Source organism: Eulemur rufifrons, chromosome 14 (genome assembly GCF_041146395.1).
Source record: "Eulemur rufifrons isolate Redbay chromosome 14, OSU_ERuf_1, whole genome shotgun sequence".
Classification (NCBI taxonomy): Eukaryota; Metazoa; Chordata; class Mammalia; order Primates; family Lemuridae; genus Eulemur; species Eulemur rufifrons.
The window spans coordinates 36328735-36345611 of record NC_090996.1 but is presented as its reverse complement, the minus strand read 5'-3'; the positions used below and the strand labels follow the sequence as shown (position 1 = coordinate 36345611).

General features: G+C 62.4%; 1 protein-coding gene across 3 annotated transcripts in view; it reads left to right on the top strand.

Moving 5' to 3' along the window:
• RAB11FIP3 (RAB11 family interacting protein 3) overlaps nucleotides 1-13701 on the top strand; it is a 67400-nt gene extending 53699 nt beyond the window's left edge. For all 3 annotated transcript variants that reach the window (XM_069487182.1, XM_069487181.1, XM_069487184.1), the window contains 8 exons: nucleotides 1952-2045; nucleotides 3853-3956; nucleotides 8792-8932; nucleotides 11578-11659; nucleotides 12273-12410; nucleotides 12653-12808; nucleotides 12975-13115; nucleotides 13580-13701. In XM_069487182.1, the coding sequence (XP_069343283.1) occupies nucleotides 1952-2045; nucleotides 3853-3956; nucleotides 8792-8932; nucleotides 11578-11659; nucleotides 12273-12410; nucleotides 12653-12808; nucleotides 12975-13115; nucleotides 13580-13693 (970 nt within the window). In that variant the 3' untranslated portion in view covers nucleotides 13694-13701. The remainder of the gene's footprint in view (nucleotides 1-1951; nucleotides 2046-3852; nucleotides 3957-8791; nucleotides 8933-11577; nucleotides 11660-12272; nucleotides 12411-12652; nucleotides 12809-12974; nucleotides 13116-13579) is intronic.
• The last annotated feature ends 3176 nt before the right edge of the window (nucleotides 13702-16877 follow it).

Below are 16877 nucleotides of genomic sequence, written 5' to 3'. Positions count from 1 at the left end.
ACGGACCCTGGGGCTGGCTGTTGGGGCTTTGCGTCCGCTTGTTCCTTTGAAACACCCTCTAGAATTTAATTTTAATCTGCTGCCATTTTGCCCTAAATCTGCCACCAGAATTATAAGGAAACACAAAATAACTGTCATAATTCACTTTTCGTAGTTTTCAGCCCTTTGCATGTGTGTTGTTGCTGTGATGGTGGGCTTTGCGGTCACCAGTGGTAGCGTCTGTGACCCGACTACGTCCCCAGCCTCTCTGAGCCTTGTTTCTCCCTGCCTGTGAGATGGAAGTGGCCCTCCCAGGTCAGCTGTGTGTGCAGGGAGCCCAGGACTCCTGGCAGAGCCGGCCCCAGCCGGGACAGGAGGGGGCACCGGGGGGCCCCCAGCCCTGTCCCTGGGGTGGAAGGCAGGTCTCAGGGGTCCTAGTGCCTTTTCACCTGCCAGACTTTACCTGCCTCCCTCTGGGTGGATTAGGCATTTCCACAGCTCCCTCTCCTTGGGGGGAGGGTCTCCCAAGTGGGGGTGGATGGCTAGGACTCTCCCTTTCTGGTGGGTTTATATAAACATCCCCCAGCTCACCGTTCCGAGGACCTTCAGTTTCATCCTGGGTGGCCACGCGCCAAGGCCGAGTGCTGGGTGCTTAGGGGTGGGCATGTCCCCCAATCCTTGGGTCAGCCCCCAGAAGCTCCTCAGCCTCTAGCGAGGCTCAGAAATGGTGATAGGCCCCAGGCCACGGCCCCTCCTCAGGGTGGCCTCTGGGGTCTGGGGTAGGCAGCTTCCTGCCCTGGGGGTGGCGTCGTGTTTGGAGTCAAGCCCACAGGTGTTTGAGAGCAGCAGTGGGCCAGGCACAGTGGCTCACGTCTGTAATCTGGGAGGCCGACGCAGGAAAATTGCCTGAGGGTGGGAGTTCAAGACCAGCCTGAGCAAGAGCAAGACCCTGTCTATACAAAAAATAAGAAAATTTAGCCAGGCATGGTGGCGCATGCCTGTAGTTCCCAGCTACTCGGGAGGCTGCGGCAGGAGGATCGCCTAAGCCCACAGGAGTTTGAGGTTGCTGTGAGCTGTGATCACGCCACTGCACTCTAGCCTGGGTGAAAGAGCGAGACTCTGTCTTTAAAAAAAGGAAGAAAGAAAAAGAAACTCAGCGTGCACACTTGCTGTTGGCACTTCTGTACAAATACTCGGAGAGTTTTATGTGCTCCAGGCAAATTAGGCTGGATGTAGATTTGCCACCACTAGTGATGTTAGTTAGACTCGTGCTGACTACGAACCACCTGCTGAGGCACCAACGGCTGAGGAGCAGCTCCTGCCCCGGGGCTGCAGCGTGTGGGACCCTGGGGGCTTACGCAAGACTGCAGGGTCACATGGCCCGCAGAGCACGTGGGTGCCCGCGTGCTTCCCCAGCGTGGGGGCACTAGGCTCTGAGTGTGACCCTGAGCGAGGCTTCTGGGGTCCGCACCTTGCTGGTCCCTTGCTGGTCCCTTGCTGTCACTGCCACGGGAGTACCTTTGCAAGTCCGACATCGGGAGTGTGCAGAGGTGATGTGTGCAGAAGCCAAGGTCCTGAATTAATGTTTCATGGGCCTCTGGTGGAAGATGGGACCATTCCGTATGGCGGTGAAGAGCGACATTGTGTTTTATTGCACCTGAGTACAAAGTACCCTCGTCCCGTCAGCTGGCGGGGAGCAAGGTCGTGTTCCACATCCGGCTCCAAAGAGCGCCAGGAGAACCTGGACCACAGAGTGGGAACTGCTCGCTCCCAGCCCCTTGTAACGGCTTCTGGCCCGGGACACCCGCTTTGTTTAGTGCTGTGATCGGGAGGTGACCTCGCCAGAGCAGGGGAGGGCCCGAACCCACACAGTGCTGTTGTCTGCTTTTCAGATTGACGTGGAAACACTCGTGTTTAAAGAACTTGTCCTTTGGTTTTCCCCCTTTCTTCTGCTGCTGTTTCTTTTCCATAGGTACCTGCACCAGTCGGGGTCCCTGACCATGGAGGCCCTAGAGGACCCTCCCGCCGAGCTGGTGGAGGGCCCGGAGGAGGACATTGCTGACAAGGTAGGCCCGGCCGGCTGGAGGGCCCCGTGGGTGGCAGGGAGCAGCTTGGAGAGGACACAGCCACTGTCTGGGCAGCTTGGCCAGATGTGCTGCCCTGTGAGCCGAGAGCAGCGTCGGGTGACCCTTATTGGGATGGCACAGCAGGGGTGGCAGTGGGGCCATGGGGCCAATGAGACCACCCGTCCAGCCCTGACGTTCCCTAGCAAGTTTCCCCGAGGGTGTAGCAGCCCTGGGGTGAAAAAGGAGCACTTTGTGTCGTACGTGAAGAGGCAGCAGAAAGGCGTGGAACGGCTGCAAGAGGCACCTCTAGCGTGTGTGATCCTGCGTTCCCCGAGTCCGTTCAGGAGGAGCAGGTGATGCTGGCAGCATCCTGGGGACCCCAGAGCTCACCAGGCCCTTGGAGGCAGGATCTGAGCCTTCAGGGGTGGGAGATGAGGGTCTTGGCCTGCAGGGGAGGCAGAGCCACCAACATAGGCAGTGGCTCTTCCCTGAGCTTTGCTCAAGTGGGTGACAGCCGGAGGGAGGGCAGCCTCTGTGGGAACGGCCCTGCTTCTCAGGGAGCCCCTCGAGCCCAGAAAGGAAGGTGGCGGCAAGCCCCCCACCTCCTCCTGCACCCCCGCCTCCTGCACCCCCACCACTGCCTCCTGCACCCCCACCACTGCCTCCTGTACCCCTGCCTCCTCCTGTACCCCCATCTCCTCCTGCACCCCCCACCTACTCCTGCACCCCCGCCACCTCCTGCACCTCCCACCACTGTCTTCTGCAGCCCCACCTCTTCCTGCACCCCCCACCTCCTCGTGCACCCCCCTCCTCCTCCTTCACCCCCCCACCTCCACCCCCACCACTGCCTCCTGCACCCCTCACCTCCTCCTGCACCCCGACCACCTCCTGCACTCCCCACCTCCTCGTGCACCCCCACCTCCTCCACCCCCCTACCTCCACCCCCACCACTGCCTCCTGCACCCCTCACCTCCTCCTGTACCCCCACCACCTCCTGCACTCCCCACCTCCTCGTGCACCCCCACCTCCTCCACCCTCCCACCTCCACCCCCACCACTGCCTCCTGCACCCCTCACCTCCTCCTGTACCCCCACCACCTCCTGCACTCCCCACCTCCTCGTGCACCCCCACCTCCTCCACCCCCCTACCTCCACCCCCACCACTGCCTCCTGCACCCCTCACCTCCTCCTGTACCCCCACCACCTCCTGCACTCCCCACCTCCTCGTGCACCCCCGCCTCCTCCACCCTCCCACCTCCACCCCCACCACTGCCTCCTGCACCCCCCACCTGCTTCTTCAGCCCTGTCTCACTTCCCGCTGTAACCCCTTCCCTATGGCATCTGTCCTCTCACACTCTGCCTTCCTCTCCTTGCCTTCACTCTTCCCACGTTGCGAGCTCCCTGAGGGAAGGACTGAGTCCCGGGCCTTTCTGTCCCTCATAGCCATGGGCACATGGCTGCCTCCGTGGCTGGGTCTGCTGACCTGGGCCCCCACCTATGTGTGGACTGGGGCCTGGGCCTCTCGGCCCCAGGTGAGCTTCAGCCACAGGGCCTCTTCTGCCCCCAGGCCTCAGCACTCCCGGTGATGTGAGCACTGAGCTGTCCGGTGACGTTGCTCCCCAAGCCATCATTCCGTGGGGAGCCGCACGGCAGTGGGTTTATGGGACGATCTCCAAAACTGAGCTAGACCCAACCTCAGCTCAGCCGGGCGGGTCCGATTCTGTGCTGGTGCTGCCTTCCAGGGGGCTCCCTGGGCACAGCCTCTGCTTCCTTCTGCCTGACCCTCAAGCTGTGCTCTCGTTGCCAAGGTCGTCTTCCTGGAAAGGCGAGTGTTGGAGCTGGAGAAGGACACCGTGGCCACGGGTGAGCAGCACAGCCGTCTGCGGCAGGAGAACCTGCAGCTGGTGCACAGGTGAGCCTGGGCGGGGAACCTGCAGCTGGTGCACAGGTGAGCCGGGGGCGGGGAACCTGCAGCTGGTGCACAGGTGAGCCTGGGGCGGGGAGCCTGCAGCTGGTGCACAGGTGAGCCTGGGGCGGGGAACCTACAGCTGGTGCACAGGTGAGCCAGGGGCGGGGAACCTGCAGCTGGTGCACAGGTGAGCCTGGGGCGGGGAGCCTGCAGCTGGTGCACAGGTGAGCCTGGGGCGGGGAACCTGCAGCTGGTGCACAGGTGAGCCGGGGGCGGGGAACCTGCAGCTGGTGCACAGGTGAGCCTGGGGCGGGGAACCTGCAGCTGGTGCACAGGTGAGCCTGGGGCGGGGAGCCTGCAGCTGGTGCACAGGTGAGCCTGGGGCGGGGAACCTGCAGCTGGTGCACAGGTGAGCCAGGGGCGGGGAACCTGCAGCTGGTGCACAGGTGAGCCTGGGGCGGGGAGCCTGCAGCTGGTGCACAGGTGAGCCTGGGGCGGGGAACCTGCAGCTGGTGCACAGGTGAGCCTGGGGCGGGGAGCCTGCAGCTGGTGCACAGGTGAGCCTGGGGCGGGGAACCTGCAGCTGGTGCACAGGTGAGCCGGGGGCGGGGAACCTGCAGCTGGTGCACAGGTGAGCCTGGGGCGGGGAACCTGCAGCTGGTGCACAGGTGAGCCAGGGGCGGGGAACCTGCAGCTGGTGCACAGGTGAGCCTGGGGCGGGGAGCCTGCAGCTGGTGCACAGGTGAGCCAGGGGCGGGGAACCTGCAGCTGGTGCACAGGTGAGCCAGGGGCGGGGAACCTGCAGCTGGTGCACAGGTGAGCCTGGGGCGGGGAGCCTGCAGCTGGTGCACAGGTGAGCCTGGGGCGGGGAACCTGCAGCTGGTGCACAGGTGAGCCTGGGGCGGGGAGCCTGCAGCTGGTGCACAGGTGAGCCTGGGGCGGGGAACCTGCAGCTGGTGCACAGGTGAGCCTGGGGCGGGGAACCTGCAGCTGGTGCACAGGTGAGCCTGGGGCGGGGAACCTGCAGCTGGTGCACAGGTGAGCCAGGGGCGGGGAACTGGGGTCTGTGGCTTGGTGCCCCCTGTGTACTCTTGTCACCGTGCCGCCCTCATGCCCATTTGACTCTGTGTACTGCACAGAGCAGGTGGCGGCCACGGCGAGGTGTGTGGCACTCACCTGGGGCTGCCATCTGTTCTGTGCTGGCAGTGGCGGGTGGCCTGGCCGTGCGCTCGAGGCAGTTGACGGAGGCCTAGAGGAGAAGCCAGGGGACAGACAGCACTGCCTCACGTCCCAGGAACAGCTGACACCTGCACCCACGCAGAAGTGGGGGGCTGGCAGCAGAGGGACACAGGACCTGATGCTTGGCCCACAAGCAGTTGGGGAGGCGTGGCGTGAAGCCACAAGGAGACATCGTGCTCCTCGTCACACTGCTGGGTGTGCCGTGCCCAGAGCCTCTCTCGGCCAGTTCCCTGGGGACCTTGGGAGTCTGCACAGGACCGGCTGGAGGTCCACCTGCAGCTACTTAGCAGTCACCGTTGGGGTCCTCCAGCGTGCAGCCCCGGGTCTGAGACCCCATCGACCATCCTGAGGAAACACTCCCAGCTGGGGCACTTGTCCCGGGAGGGGGCAAGTCTTCTCTGTGACGCGATCTCACCCGTCCTCACACTGTCCTTGGGGGACGGGTACTGCTGCCGTCTGCGTTTCACAGATGAGGAAACCGAGGCTCAGGGAGCTCAGGCGATTGCCCCGGGCCTCAGACGGCAGGTGGAGGCCCTGGGTGTGAGGGGCAGCCCCGGCCTGTGCACCGGAGGAGCAGGGACGGTACTGGTATCCAAGCAGGGCCCGATCTATGCTTGAAGAGTGGAGGTTGTGGAAGTTCTTAGCGGCAGAGAATGAAGTGAGTGGAAACTGCCACAGCAGAGACAGAAGGGGCAGCCGGATCACCCCTGGGCGGGAGTGCCAGGGAGGAAGCCGTGTAACTGCCGTGTTTGCAGGGAGAGGGTGGAGCTGCTCTTGCCGGTCCGGTTTGCAGACTTTCTTAGAGCACCGTGTAATTTTCAGACCAGCACCAGTGTGCAGGGACGTTTCTGGTGCGGAGTGAGATGGGCTTGGCCCAGGGGAATCAGCTCTCCAGGTGTGCCCCGGACAGCTGGGCATGGTGGGCAGCCAGGCCAGGACAGAGGGAGGGACACAGGCTCAGAGGGAAGAAGCCCTGTGCAGGCCCCCCAAGTGCCTCTCGGACCTCCCTGCTGCCTGGGTGACCTCCTGGCTCCCCTGCAGCCTCCGGCTGGGGCTCAGACCTTCTGCGCCTCAGCTTCCTCATCCTGTCCCTGAGCAGCTGGACGCAGAGCTCTGGACAGCGCTGGACACAGGCCCACATGCACTTGTGTTGGCCGCAGGGCATTCGCAGTGTGACCCAGGCACTCCTGCCACCCAGGACATTTGACTCCTGCCTCTGTGTTACCATCCTGCAAATTAACGTTCACGACCCGTCCTTCAGCTCCAGGAGGTGTCTGCCTGTGAACGTAGAATGCATCGTGTTGTAGGCATAACTTGCACATTGTAACTGAGTGAAAACTAGTCTCCCGTGGAGGGGAGGCCCTGGGCTGGGACTCCCCCCGGGCAGGGCCCGCCACCAGCCCCTGCTGCAGAGCCGCGGGAGGTGCCGGCCACGTCCACGAAGGGCTTGGGTCCCAGTGGTGCGTTGCGTACGTGTTGCGTCTCCAGAGACCATTGCTACTGTCTCCGTGTCTTCTTGAGCTGAAGGCTGAGATTCTGTTGTGCAGTCTCTAGTCTGGTGTGTGTCTGTCGGTTATCCGTGTGCGTGTGGCGTGACATCTGCGCTCCTGCTTCATACCGGCCCCCGGCAGGCCTCAGCCCTGGCTCAGCCACTCAGTTCTCCTGAGCAACATGCTCATGCTGCTGTTTCTTGGTGTTTCCCGATTGCCAGTGTCTGCCCCCCTCTGAGCTGGCTGCTCCCTAGCCCTGCTGCGCGCTTTCCAGCGGTCACCGTCCTAGGAATTCCATGTGACTTCTCCGGTGCGTGGTCCCTTACTTTCTGGAGCCCACATTTTTTTTTTTTTTTTTTTTTTTGCATATTCATTTTCTGAAGACATCCCCAGATAGTACCTGGACATGGGTACATAGTAGCCAAGTTCTCCGAGATGCGGTGTCTGAAGATGCGTTTGTTCTCCCCACCCCCGCCTACAATTACAGTGTAGCTGCGGTGTAGCTGCGTGTAACATGCTAGGTCCGAAATTGGCCTCCCTGAGAATTTGAGGACTTGCTCCGGTAGCTCCCACCCCAGGCTGCTCCAGTTGCTGCTGTCCCCTGTGTCACCTCTGCGTCCCACCTTGGGTACTCAGCAAGGGTCTTCTGCTGTTTTCTGTGCTGTGCACCCCGTTGTCAGCCTTGAAATCTGGAAAGTGTGTCTTTCAGCCTCAGGAAGATTTCCAGAGTACCCCTCCGTGCGGTCTCTCCTGTCCGTCTGTTCCTGGTCACACAGTGGACTTCTGGACCTTTCCTCGAGTTTCTTTTACTTTCTCAGTCTCTGACTTTGTCTTTATGTTCTTTTTCTACATAGTATCCTAAATTTTCTCCCTCAACTCTTATACTGGATTTTTAAATTGTTCTTCTCATACTTTTAATTTCTAAGAGGTACATTTTGGTAATTATCCCTTCTACGGCGTACTGCCTTCACTCACGACGTGCTGTCTCGGCCTTCCGAGAATGTTAGTTACGGGCTTCTGCTGCTGTTTCTTGCACGGTGTGCTTCCTTGAGGGCTTTTATGTCTGCTCTGGCCACTTGGCGTTAGAAGCGTCCCTCTGTGTCTGGTGGCTTTGGCCGTCCGCTCACTCTGAGGTGAGAGGCTCCGTGTGCACAGACAGGACTTGGAGACCTGGGCTCTGCCACGTCCCTGGGCTGGGCCTGTGGCGCTTCTCCCGGGGATAATCAAGTCCCGTCTCCTGCAGGGGGTTTTGATGGTCTAGGAAGGGGCCATGGTTTCGGGGCCCTCTTGGGAGTGTTCCCTTTTCCCCAGGGTCCCACACACCCGCCCTGTTCTGCTGTGAGGGGACCCGCACGGGGCTGGTCCACATACCCAGGTCCCCAGGCTGGAGGGGCCTGGGAGCAGAGTGGCCCCCTGGCAGCCTCTGGGGCCCAGATGTGCCCAGCAGCCAATGCCAGCCCTGGCCTTGGTGTGGTGTGGCCCCAGCCGGGACCTGGGAGCCTCGAGTGTGCCGTTGGGAGACGGGTCGGGAGCTGCTCGTGCTGCAGCTGAAGCACAGACCAGCCCCTCAGCTCACTGCGGAACCTGGCGTCCAGCTGCCGAGTTCCACGTGTCAGATCACGTGTTCACTTTCTGGAAGGGACTGTGGCCTTGGACCCCGGTGCTTTCTGGCTTTTCCCCAAAGCCCCACGTGTCTGGCCTCTGAGTTGCTCATCGTGTTTGGTGGCTGCAGGTGGCGCTGGTGTCAGTGAAAAGTGCCGCAGGGGTGGGTACCTGGCGGGCTTGGGGCCCTCGGGCAGGGCTTCTGTCCACACCCCACGCCAGGAGCACACGGCGCCTGTGGGTGTCGGCGGGGGTGGGGTGCGGGGGGACTGTCCCTGCCACTCGGGCACCTTCATCATGGGGGCCCAAGGCCATTTGGGAGGCGTGTTCCCTGCTTCAGAGCTGCCCCGACCAGGCTCTGGGACGCCCTCTCTGTCCTCCCCCCAGTGGAGGCCATGCTCTCCCAGGGCCTGGTGCTGCCTGGGCACAGGTGGGGACAGGACGAAGCCGGAGTCACTGCGCACCCCCGGGCCTCGCAGGCTCATCCCCTCCCCTTGGCCCTTCCAGAGCCAACGCCCTGGAGGAGCAGCTGAAGGAGCAGGAGCTGCGAGCCCGCGAGGTGGTCCTGGAGGAGACCCGGAGGCAGAAGGAGCTGCTGTGCAAGATGGAGAGAGAGAAGAGTATCGAGATCGAGAACCTGCAGGCCAGGTAGGGCGAGGCCCTCAGGGCCGCGCACCCCCCAAGGGTGCATCGTCTGCGGATAAACTTAATTTTGGGAAAAGGGAAAAACCTGTGTGGATAAAGCCTTAAAACTCTCCTAAAGGCCACAGATCTGAGTTCAAAGACTTGGCCCTGTGTGGGCGTCCGCTTTCCCGAATGTCTGTCCTGTTCGTGTATCCCAGCCGAAGGAGCTGCCAAGCTGTTTTCAAGGGCACTTTTCAGAATTACTTTTATGCTCATCTGGAGGCATAAGGCTCAGAGGAGTCCTAGGAAGTGGGAAACACGAGGCGAGGAGGGGAGCGACCACGCTGCCTGCGACAGTAACACGCACCCTGAGGCCACGAAGGGCAAAGCAGCACGGTGCTGCCCGGGCGACCCCCACAGTCCGTGTGCGCAGGTCACGGGTCCGCGGGTCACAGGGGCACCCGCAAGGGGTGGTTCTGCACGTTTGCAGAGCGTGTCCACCAGCAGGTAACGGAAACGTGTTCGCAGAGGAAGCTGGGCCCCATCCTGGCGTGGCCTCTCGCTCCCCAGCACTCCTGCCCTGTGTGTCTGGCTCAGGGTGAGAGAAGTTGTTTCTCACGGTCTAACTGAGCCCGCGCTGCTTGTAGATTTCAGTGGCTCTAAATACTCAGAGAATTCCAGCTTCCTTAGCTCGTGTTCCTCTGCAGCTCTTAGAGGCAGGGTGATACACTCGTACCTTGTCTAAGAAGAGCTCCTAGGCGTTTTCAGAAGTGGGTGGCAGGAAGAGACCGCGTCAGAGAGCTGTGCCGGGGTCACCGGGGCGGGGAGGCCTCCTTACCCGCCGCTGCGGTGGGGCTCTCTCCTGGGACACGAGCCGGGGCAGCAGGGCAGTGTGTGTTCCCTGCCTTGGCTCCGTGCGGGTGAGCGGGCCCCGAATGCGGGTGTGCTTCTCGTCCGCCTGCCCCCGGTGGCATCTCCTTTGGGACCTTTCCACTGGGACCGTGGGGTGGGGCCCAGATGGGGCACAGCCGTGTCAGGCGTCCTGCGAGGCCCGCGGAGGCAAGTGGAGCTCGGCGTCACTGCCTCTCCTGAGCGATCTGCTGCCCCAGGCACCCATCAATGCCACCGCATTCTGGCCCCTGTCGGCCTCCTGTTGCTTCCTGGGGTGACCAGAGGCCAGCGGGGTGTCCTCGGGGCAAGGGGGGTGTGGATTTGCTCTGCCACTGTGCTTAATTATCGGCTCTGCAAAGCAGGAATAGTTCCCTCCCTCCCGGGTTGAGGGCACCTAAAGGCCCTCCCTCTGCCAGCCCTGTGCTGCCCAGAGGTTCCCCTCTCACAGCAGATGCTGTGAATTGGAAGGGACAGCAGGTGACAGGATGGTGAGGACAGCTGGACCACGGAAAGGAACCGGGGCTCCTTGGAGAAATGGCTGATTCTGGGGCCGAGCCTGGAGTATCTTACGGTCCCAGAGAGCAAGGAAGTGCTCAGAGTGAAACAGCACACGCGTACGCACTGGTGGGGTGGGTCAAAGGGACGCAGGGACCAACTGAAGGTGCCCAGTGACCAAAGCTGGGATGATCTGAGCAACAAACTGGTCAAGACACTCCTGGACTCTCGCCCAGAGCATAAAATAAAAGTGCCTGAGTCTGCAGTGACTCAGATCAGTGACTGATGTACAAACAAATGGGGCAGAGGACTCCTGACAGGCGTCCGGAGGACAGAGGGTGGGAAAGCAGGGACTCCTTAGCGGGCACCTGGCAGACACGCCTGAGCCAGGAGACGAGAGTCGTGCGGTGCCAGGAGCCCTCACGTGCAACGAGAAGGCCCCTCACCCAGTCTAGTCACAAGACAACGTCAGGCCAGCTGCGGTGGCTCACGCCCGTAATCTTGACACTTCGGGAGGCCCAAGTGGGAGGATCATTTGAGGTCAGGAATTCAAGACCAGGCTGAGCAAGAGGGAGACCCCATCTCTACAAAAAACAGAAAAACCAGCCAGGCATGGTGGCACATGCCTGTAGTCCCAGCTACTTGGGAGGCTGAGGCAGGAGGATCGCTTGAGCCCAGGAGGTGGAGGCTGCAGTGAGATGTGATGAGGCCACTGCACTCCAGCCTGTGTGACAGAATGAGACTTTGTCTCCAAACAAAACAAAACAAACAAAAAGAAAACATCAGACAAACAGAGTTTGAGGGACACTGTACAAACTTCATGACCAGGACTGCTCACACTGTCAAGGTCGTGGCAAAGCAGGAGAGCCTGGAGACTGTCACGACCAGAGGGGACGTGGGAGACCAAGGACTGCGTGCAGTGGGGGCGGGGGCGGGGGTGGGAAGTGCGGAGTGTGCTGCTGGCCGCAGCGTGTCCCAGTGTGGGAGTCCTGGGTGCACCCCAGCCGCAGCACCAGGGCAGCAGATGGGGCCCACGGAGACCACGCTGCGTCTGCGACTGTCCTGTGAGCTTAAAATTACCCCACACCCAAAGTGTATTTAAAGCCATCGTGGATGACAGAAAGCCTTGCTCTCGAGCACTTGGGTGGGGGCCGAAAGACTGGCCGTGGTCACTGGGGGCGTCTGGGGGTCGTGCGGCAGCGCCTAGCAAGGCGTGCTGGGCACGTCCTTGCCCTGCGGAGGCCCGTCTGGGCAGCAGACCCCAGCCCTGCCCTTGTGTCCAGGCTGCAGCAGTTGGACGAGGAGAACAGCGAGCTGCGGTCCTGCACGCCCTGCCTGAAGGCCGGCATCGAGCGCCTGGAGGAGGTGAGCTGCCCGGTCTGCACGGCGGCCACGGTGTGCTGTGGGGGCGGCCGCTGACCAGGAGCTGTGCCGTGTGTGAGGGGACGAGGCCAGCTCAGGGCTCAGGTCACTGTCCCCTTGCTGGGAGACACCGGGCCTGGCCCAGCCTCCGTTCCCCCCTGGGTTCAGGATCCACAGGGCCCGGAGGTTCCCTCTTAGACCGAGGGTCTGAATCCAGGGACTGCTGTCCCCGGAGGGCAGACTCCGGGCACCGTGGGGTGCCCCTGCGCCTGCTGGTTCACTGAGAAGCCTCCCTCCCCTGCTTTCTCACCAAGGGTCTTCTGGAAACCTCCAGCACTGGGGGATGTTCCGAGACCACCTGAGCCAGAGCAGCCAGGCTGGACCCCACAGCCTCGGGGTCAGGTCCCGTCCTTGCAGGGGTCCTTTCTGCCTCCCCCCCACTGAGGTGTGCCCCTCAGCCACGAGGCAGGGTGGCCTTGGAGGGAAGGCTGGGACAGCCCCGCAGCACTCTGAGCACGGGGCCACCACACCAGCGTCAGGGAACGGAGGGATCGTCCTGGGGGACAGACAGGCCGGGCAGGTGACATGTGTCCATGCAGGGGTGTTGTCTTTGCAGGAGAAGCAGAAGTTGCTGGATGAGATTGAAGAGTTGACACTTCGGCTCAGTGAGGAGCAGACGAATAAGAGGAAGATGGGGGACAGGCTGAGCCAGGAGAGGCACCAGTTCCAGAGGGACAAGGAGGCCACCCAGGAGGTGAGTGAGTGCCCCGTGCCCGCTGCTCTGCCCTCCCCCCGCCGGGTGCTGCCTGCTCCTGGGGGAGGCAGTGCGGAGCCCTCTGTCCCCGTGGCCGGGTCTCTCCTGGCGCAGCTGCTGTGCGTGGCAGCTTTGGGAAACGTGTCGTCCTCCCGAGAGGTGGTGGCCGGACCACCAGGGTTCCAAAGCCAAGTGACGACTGACAGTGGCCCCTCGGTGCTCACCCTGCGGTTGCCCGGCAGCTGATCGAGGACCTGCGCAAGCAGCTGGAGCACCTGCAGCTCTTCAAGCTGGAGGCGGAGCAGCGGCGCGGCCGCAGCAGCAGCGCGGGCCTGCAGGAGTACCACAGCCGCGCCCGCGAGAGCGAGCTGGAGCAGGAGGTCCGCAGGCTGAAGCAGGTGCGGCCCGTGTGGGCCACGCACACCCTCGCACCCCGTGGAAGTTTCTGGGAGGCCGAGTGGGAAGGGGAGCACATGGAGGGCCAGTGTCCAAGCTGGAGGTCCTGCCCTGGCTTAGCCACCAGCAGGAGCCGTGGCCCCGCAGTGACGCTGTTGTGCCCCGCAGGACAACCGTAGCCTTAAGGAGCAGAACGAGGAGCTGAACGGGCAGATCATAACCCTCAGCATCCAGGGCGCCAAGAGCCTCTTCTCCACCGCCTTCTCCGAGTCCCTGGCCGCGGAGATCAGCTCCGTCTCCCGGGATGAGGTCACGCACCCTCCTCTGTGCGCTGTTGTCTGCGTGCTGTCGCCTGTGGTCTGTGTGCTGCGGCACGTCTGCATGCTGTAGCATGTGGTCTGTGTACTATAGCATGTGGTCTCTGTGCTGTAGCATGTGGTCTGTGCCGTAGCGTGTGATCTGTGCCCTGTGGTCTGTGCCCCGCGGTCCGTGGCCCGCGTGCTGTGGTCTGTGCACTGCGGTCCATGGCCAGTTTACTGTGGTCTCTGTGCTGTAGCGTGTGGTCTGTGCCATAGTGTGTGATCTGTGTGCTGTGATCTGTGCCCTGTGGTCTGTGCCCTGCGGTCCGTGGCCCGCGTGCTGTGGTCTCTGTGCTGTAGCGTGTGGTCTGTGCCGTAGCGTGTGATCTGTGCCCTGTGGTCTGTGCCCCGCGGTCCGTGGCCTGCGTGCTGTGGCTCACGTACCACGGTTCTGACCCTTTGCTCTCCCTACAGCTCATGGAAGCCATTCAGAAGCAGGAGGAGATAAACTTCCGCCTGCAGGACTACATCGACAGGATCATCGTGGCCATCATGGAGACCAACCCGTCCATCCTGGAGGTCAAGTAGAGGCAGGAGGGTGCAGCCCAGGCTGGATTCAGGACTCCGCCAGCACCCTGGGGTGGCCCCGTCACACCATGAGGAGCTGAGAGCAGCAGGTCCCACGGCCGCCTGAGCCCAGAGCTTGCAGGGAGCCCTCGCACAGCTGGGCTGGGCCCAGTGAAGACTGGGGCCGAGGACGGGGCGGGGGCAGAGGGAGGGGGAAGGGAAGCCCCCAGGGCTGGGCCTTCCGTCAGCGCTGACCTTCCGGGGGCCAGAGCCTCCCAGCCCCGCGTCTTTGGCTGACGTGGACGTCTACACTTGTGCCCAGCAGCGACGGGCTCGGGGGCCTCTCCGTGCAGAGATGCGGGTGGTTCTCGGGCCGGGCTTCTCTTCCTGCCATCCAGCCCTGTCAGGAAGGAAGAAGACGGGTCCCCCTGGGGGTGCTGCCTGCCACGCGCACCGTGACGCTGTGCTGCCCACGCCTGGCCACTCCCGCATGGCGCACAGGCCCCCGGACCCCCACGCCGCGTGGCGGTGTGGGAAGGATGGGTGGGTGTGGTTGGCTTGTGGCCCCACCCGGCTCTGCCTGAGCAGCTCAGGCTGTCACCCCGCCTGACAGGGCCAGCGCAGCCCAGCCTTGGGTCCAGGGTCCTCCAGGCCACGCGGCCGTTCCCACGGCAGCCGCCCTTGGGGGCTGTAGCCCCTGTGGGGGCTGGGCAGGAGCCATTGGGACCCTCCTCTCTGAAACCAGGACTGAGATTCTGACTGTGTGGAACTCTCCCTGGACAAGGTGGATGCCACCAGCCCCCCGACTCCCAGGTGCAGGTGCTGCTTCTCGACAGCTGTGGCCTGACCTGGCCTCCCGGAGTCCACACCCGCTCCGCGCAGTCGCCGCCCCGGGTGAAGTCTGCGTTTCCCAGGCCGGAGCCGAATGTCGGGAACCCCGTTTCCTGTGCGAACCGCTGTTCTTCGCAGGGTGCATCCTGCAGGAGGGTGGGGCCTGCGCCCGGCGCTCCCTGGCACCCCACTGCCCAGGGGCAGCAGTGCCACCCTGCAGGGCGTTCCCAGGTGGGCTGAGGCCCCACCGCGCGTGCTCTGCACCCTCCGTCCTCGCGGCCACTTTCCACACTAGGGTTGAAGATGTTGCCTCGTGTTGTACATTTTGGGGAAAGCCTTGGGTGTAAATCAGTGTAAACTTGGAGGAAAGATTTTTCTATCTTGTAGAGTAGGTATTTTTTATAGATTGAAGGTTGATCAATTTTTTAATACTTTCAAGAGAGAAAACTATCTGTGTATACACATGAAATATATATATATATATATATATGTATAATATATAAATACTGGAGCCTGCCTCTCTGTGCCCAGGTCCGGCCTGGTGACGTGGGCTCGCGTCCTGCTGCCGCGCAGCAGTGCCGGCTGTAAACGTGAGCTGCCGGGAGCAGTGCGGGACTACACAGGCACCACCGCACAGCGCGCCTGCTTCAGTCCCGAGAAACGGTTCTTCCCGCCCGAATGCAGGAGGGGGAGGGGCCCCACTGATTAAAGCTGTTACCGCACACGCAGAGGCTGGCTTCTTCCTCCGGGGGCCCACGGGGCAGGGCGGGCTTGGGGTGCTCCTTGGGCCCGGCCCGGCCTCCCCCAGGGTATCTGGGGCCGTCGGTCCTCTGGGCTCAGACCGCGGGAGACCAGCCCTGCAGCTTGGTCAGCCAAGACCCTGGCCGGGACCCCAGGATCGCACCTGCAGGCGGGGCTGGTGTGGGAGCCGGGCAGGGTCTGGATCCTCAAGTCCTGGCGCTCTGCCCAGGGCTCCAGGGGCTGCTGTCTCTCCTGCAGCCCTCACGCATCCCTGTCACGCAGGCCTCGGTCCCCACGTTCAGCCCAGGAGGGCTGCTGACGGGACACGGAGAGGTGGCTGGGCATAGGGGCAGCACAGGGCCGTCTGGGCGTCACAGGTCAGAGGTACAGTGCCCTCGCCCCCAGGGACGGACATCACGTGAACAGGGTGGTGATGTGGGAGGCGGCCACGCAGAGCTCCCCACCAAGGGCGAGGAGAAGGCACAGGCCCGGGATGGCGATGGGCTCCGGGGGGGCTGGAGGGCAGGGCTGCCTGGCCACCAAACCTTGCAGTGGCCTGGCCAAGGGGCTGCCAGCACACCCAGGTGGGTCCTGTCCGGGTTGGCTCCTGACAATGTTGAGTCGTGGTCAGTTCTGCCCGCCCCCCCCCCCAATCAGATCCGATGGCGTGTGGGTGTGGCCCTGAGCCTGGCCAGACCCCATGGTGCTGCCGGGATGGCACCCTGGTCCCTCTACCTGCTGGAGTCCAGCATCTACCTGCTGGAGTCCAGCAACCTGGAGAAGGAAGCCCGGAGAAGGGCAGCAGCTTTGGCCGGGGACCTTGCCCGTGTACAGTATTTTGCCCACAGGTAGGCTTGCCCTCCTCCGGGGCCCAGGGATGTGTGGCTGACAAGCAGGTAGTCACAGCACCACCGGGACAGTCTGAGCTCGGTCAGAGATGAGCCAGCCCACCTGCCGGCCGTGGCACCTGTGCCCATCCCGTCAGCCTCCCCGTGTGCTCTTTCCTCTGCAGTCTGCGCTCCAGTAGGGTCTGTGTTGTTTACTGCTCTGTCCCCAAGGGTGCCTGAACGGACGCCTCCCACCTCTGCTCAGCTCTTCCTGTCTGGCCCTCCCAGCCTCTTCTCCAGGTGGACTCATGCCTTCCTGTCGGGCCTCCTGAGCACGGGCTGGTCGTCCTGGGCGGTCTGTGCTGTGTTAGCTCCTCGGGTCTGTCTCATGTGAGGTTGTGTCCTCGGGGACCGCGCAGGCGCAGGGGCAGGGCTCAATCAACAATAATCCAAAGTCACTTATCCTCTGCTCTGTAGTCTTAAAATTCACGCCTGTGAAACTGCTCTTTACAAATCAACAAAGGGGAGCAAGGTGAAAGCTGTGGTGAGGGCCTAGCTAAAAATAATAATAGTGACCGGCCACTGTCCCCTGTTTACTTCCCCATTGCTGCTCTGGAGTCTGGCAGCTGGTGGTCATAAAGATTCTTAACTTTCTCCATAGATAACATCACCTTTTCCAAACCTAAAGCTAGTTTCTGAAAACTGGCTCAACCAGAATTGTGACCCCGCCACCCCCAAAACTGACTCAACACAAGAAGATTTCTACACCCCTATAACCGTTTGCCGCCAAACCCTTTGAGAAATCC